The sequence below is a fragment of the Trachurus japonicus genome, chromosome 22 (genome assembly GCF_045865225.1).
Source record: "Trachurus japonicus isolate A0001 chromosome 22, Traja_1.0".
Taxonomy (NCBI): Eukaryota; Metazoa; Chordata; class Actinopteri; order Carangiformes; family Carangidae; genus Trachurus; species Trachurus japonicus.
Window position 1 is genome coordinate 1,842,745 of NC_140928.1, and position 3,862 is coordinate 1,846,606.

At 41.8% G+C, this 3,862-nt stretch overlaps 1 protein-coding gene across 1 annotated transcript; it reads right to left on the reverse strand.

Moving 5' to 3' along the window:
- Window positions 1–283: 283 nt before the first annotated feature.
- Window positions 284–3,427, reverse strand: LOC146963199 (zinc-binding protein A33-like). The gene is made up of 2 exons (XM_085767681.1): window positions 3,334–3,427; window positions 284–1,780 (listed from the first exon to the last, which is right to left on the reverse strand). Exon 2 carries the CDS (start codon window positions 1,761–1,763, stop codon window positions 360–362), a length of 1,404 nt encoding a protein of 467 aa, XP_085623807.1. The 5' UTR covers window positions 1,764–1,780; window positions 3,334–3,427; the 3' UTR covers window positions 284–359.
- Window positions 3,428–3,862: the final 435 nt, after the last annotated feature.

Sequence of the window (3,862 nt, forward strand, 5' to 3'; positions counted from 1 at the left end):
ATCAGAATATAAAGTTTGTTGAATATAATCGATACTCAGCTGATTAAATATGTTGTTCCTGATCGTTTTATTGGATCTCAATCAGTTTACATAGAGACAACAATCAACTCAATATCTATGAAAAACAAAGCAAATATGAAGTTGAGAAATTCAGTGAAATCATTTTACAGATGAAAAGGTCGACAATAAACAGTTAAGAAGAAGAAAGGGGAAATAAAACCCAATGTGAAGTCAAAGAGAAATAAAGAGTGTTGGTAATAATGAGGCAGCAGGAGGACAGGTGCAGTTGAACAGGTTCAATTCTCTGACTTGTCCCTTTAAGAAATCAACATTGTAAAAACGATCGTCCTCTTTATCTCCTAACTGCTCTGCTCCACTGTCACCGACACCTTCGCTGGAAACAGCTTCACTGGCAGGTCATTAGAATTGCCAATACATGGAAACACCGTCTCAGTGAAAGTGTGTGTGAAGGTGTGTATGTGTGTGTTAGTATCACGATCAGAGAACGACAGTTTTCCTCCGTTGAAGTCCAGATTCACTCGGATCCTCTGGTGTTTCTCCTGCTCTGGGAGATCAATGAAGAGAGCTGATGGTGAATGTGCATAGTATTTACCTTCATAGAATGATATTCTCCATGATTCAGTCAGTATGTCGTCTCCCTTCCTCTGCACAGACTCTGCTATCACACCCAGTTCCCACCCTGTATTGTCTCCAACCTCGACATCCCAGCTGTGAGTCCCTGAGTTAAAACCCTCAGAGCCCCGGACAGAGCAGGAATAATCAATCCTCTCTGGATTGTTAGGAAGCTGCTGTGTGTCTCCTCGTCTAACACTGGTCAGATCTTCAGACAGGATGAATCCTGGAGGAGCAGTGTTTGGGTCCAGAACCACAGGACTGTAGGAGACCATGTCCTTCATCTTATTCCAGATGTTGAAGGTCAGGTTGCCCAGGTGTTTGGCCTGGTCTATCAGAGCTCCTGGCTCCAGCTGTAGATTCTTGCGCAGCAGGCTGATCTGCCGGTGGAGCTGCTGGATTTTTTCCTCGTCAGCCTTGTAGTTGAGCAGGAATGAGACGTCTTCAGCTCTCAGCTCGTCCTCTGTGGCTCTGACTGTGTGTGAAAGAGCTGCTATCTCTCTGCTCAGAGCCTCCACCTTCTCCTTCATCCTCTGACTCTTCTGCTCCTCTTCCTCCTTCAGTGCAGCCATCCTGGCCTCCTCTTCCTCTTCTAGAAACTGGTGAAGCTTCTTAAACTGCTCCTTAATCTGCCTCTCTGTGTCTCGGACCTGGACATGAAGGTATTCTGCTGTTTGATCAAACTCCACTTGAAAATCCTTTAACTTCCTCCTTATGAACTCAAAAGTTCCCTCACGGATCCTCTTGAGGTGTGAAGCAGCTTCATCGATGGGTCCGAATCTGTGTTTTTTGTGTTTTTCTGAATCTCTGCAGATGAGACACACTAGCTGCCGATGGTCCTGACAGTAGAGTGTGAGTTTCTCAGAGTGCAGACTGCAGATAGGCTCTGAAGATCTCTGCTCTCTCTCTAGTAAGAAGCTCTCACACAGGTTCTTCAACACCAGGTTACAAGGTGGTTGTTGTCTTGAAGACCTTGTCTTACAAACCGGACACAGTCGATCTTGTTTCTCCTTCCACCATCTCTTCACACAGTCTTTACAGAAGCTGTGGCCACAGGACAGAAGGACAGGATCTCTGAAGACCTCCGTACAGACCGCACAGCAGAGATCCTTCTCTAATCTGGAATCCATTTAGTCTGTGAGAGAAGCTGAAAAGACAGAAGACAGAAAATAGAGTCAGTCATGGCTCCCCTTCCTCCACTACGGTGGGTAACTACTACTACTACTCATTAGTGAAATACTCCTGTCCATGTTTGTGATTGGTCAGATGCTGCAAACTCTGCCTGTTCCATGTGAACAAGGGTGATGGTGTCATCATCATCATCCTCATATCTAGACTGGGAAACCCTGGGTGATCAATGAGTTAATCGAGGGGGTGGATCAGACTACATACAGACGTAATTCACAAGCGACCATATAGTCCAGGCAATCTAGCTCATTTTGGAGCCAAAAATAGAACTAGGCCTAATTGTAACATAATGTTTTTCACCATACATCATTTCTATGAGGTGTCCAGAACAACATACTAAAAGTCCTAAGAAATCCTAGTTGGGGAAATATGTTTAATTCTCATCAATCCAAGATTGATTTACTGTATAAAGTCTATGGTGCCAATAAGACCAGACAACAATACACTCCAATGGGGATATTTCTTTTCCTTTACTCCCACCATAATGTTTACACAATGAAAGTATCCATGAAATGTAACATTTTTTGTATTACAAGTTTCTTGCTAAATTAATTTGAATATGCAAACGAGCTCAATATTGTGTATGCATAGGTTAACTTACTGAATGGACATGAATGTGTTAGTTATTTGCCCCCTGTTTTTGCTGCGGCTTTATAGCTTTTTGACCATAAGTCAATTAGCGTTGCGCTCATTTGCATATTTAAAATTAATTTTCAAGAAACTTGTAATACAAAATTTTTTACTTTTCATGTTTACTTTCATTGTGTGAAGTTTCATTGTGGTAGGAGTAAAGGCGGGAAAAAAGCCTGTTTGGGTGTATTTTGGGCATATTTGATAAGTGTGTGGCTCCTTTGCATATTCAAATTTATTTTCAAAGAAACTTATAATACAAAAAATGTTACATTAAGTAGATACTTTCATTGTGTAAAGTTTCATTGTGATAGGAGTAAAGGAAAAAAATAGCCCTATTGGGGTGTATTGTACTGGCATTGATGAGAATAAAAACATATTTCCCCAACTAGGATTTCTTAGGACTTTTAGTATGTTGTTCTGGACCCCTCATAGAAATGATGTATGGTGAAAAACCTTCTGTTACAATTAGTCTGTTGGAAAACGTTATTTTGCCTCCAGGGACTAATATTGGGTCAGGCAACTTGCTTTGACTCTGGCTGCAGCATGGTGATCCAGTCACCATAACACTTCAACTCTTTGCATAATGTTACTTTAGTGCATGATTAAAATAATAAAACATTTTTTTAAGTAGCATAATTTCATAACTGCATTTCTAACGTTCACAACAAAGCAAACCGTTTGAAAATCGGTCAAAAACTGAGTGAGTCCTGGTTATTTTTAGTAGACCATGCTCCAGTCCAGAGGGTTGAGGCTCTGAGGGAGGGAGCGGACTGAACCAAGATGGCGGCCGTGTGGAGACGCCGCGTCGCAGGAGCGTCCAGTAAAGTCATCTAGTCTTCTACTATGGAAAACCAAACCCCAGACTTTAATCAAACTCACCTTCAGTGTGGAGTGTCGGCAGGTTGAAGCAGCAGTGTTGTAGCCGGACTCACACACAGGAAGTTGTTAGTTTGGTCTGAAGCTGGAACTCCTCGTCTCCTCGTCAGTCTGCTGTGAATGAAGGGGAAGCAGCTGGGATGTTTTATTTCCCGGGTAAGGGGGCGGAGCTTAAAGAGAGTAACGACACGCATTGGTCCAATGGAAGCGCCTCCTGATGGCGGAATATGGGTACTGCAAAATTAATCGCCCCCCTTGGGGACAAATAAAAATATTGATTGATTGATTGATTGATTGATATATTGATTGATTGATTGATTGATTGATTGATTGATTGATTGATTGATTGATTGATTGATTGCAAAAGCGCCCAAGAACTGACATCTCTGCATTGTTGGTGAATGAGCAAGTGCGTATTTTCAATAATTTTAAAGGGACAACGAGGAGTTTCGGTTATTTAAAAAAGTCTCATATGTGGATGAATCTACGTTACCACTTGTTAATGGTCCATTTTAGATAAATCTATGGTTTT

Bases quoted from the DNA above. Each gene is read 5' to 3' on its own strand.
- LOC146963199 (XM_085767681.1), bottom strand. From the start codon at position 1,763: ATGGATTCCAGATTAGAGAAGGATCTCTGCTGTGCGGTCTGTACGGAG.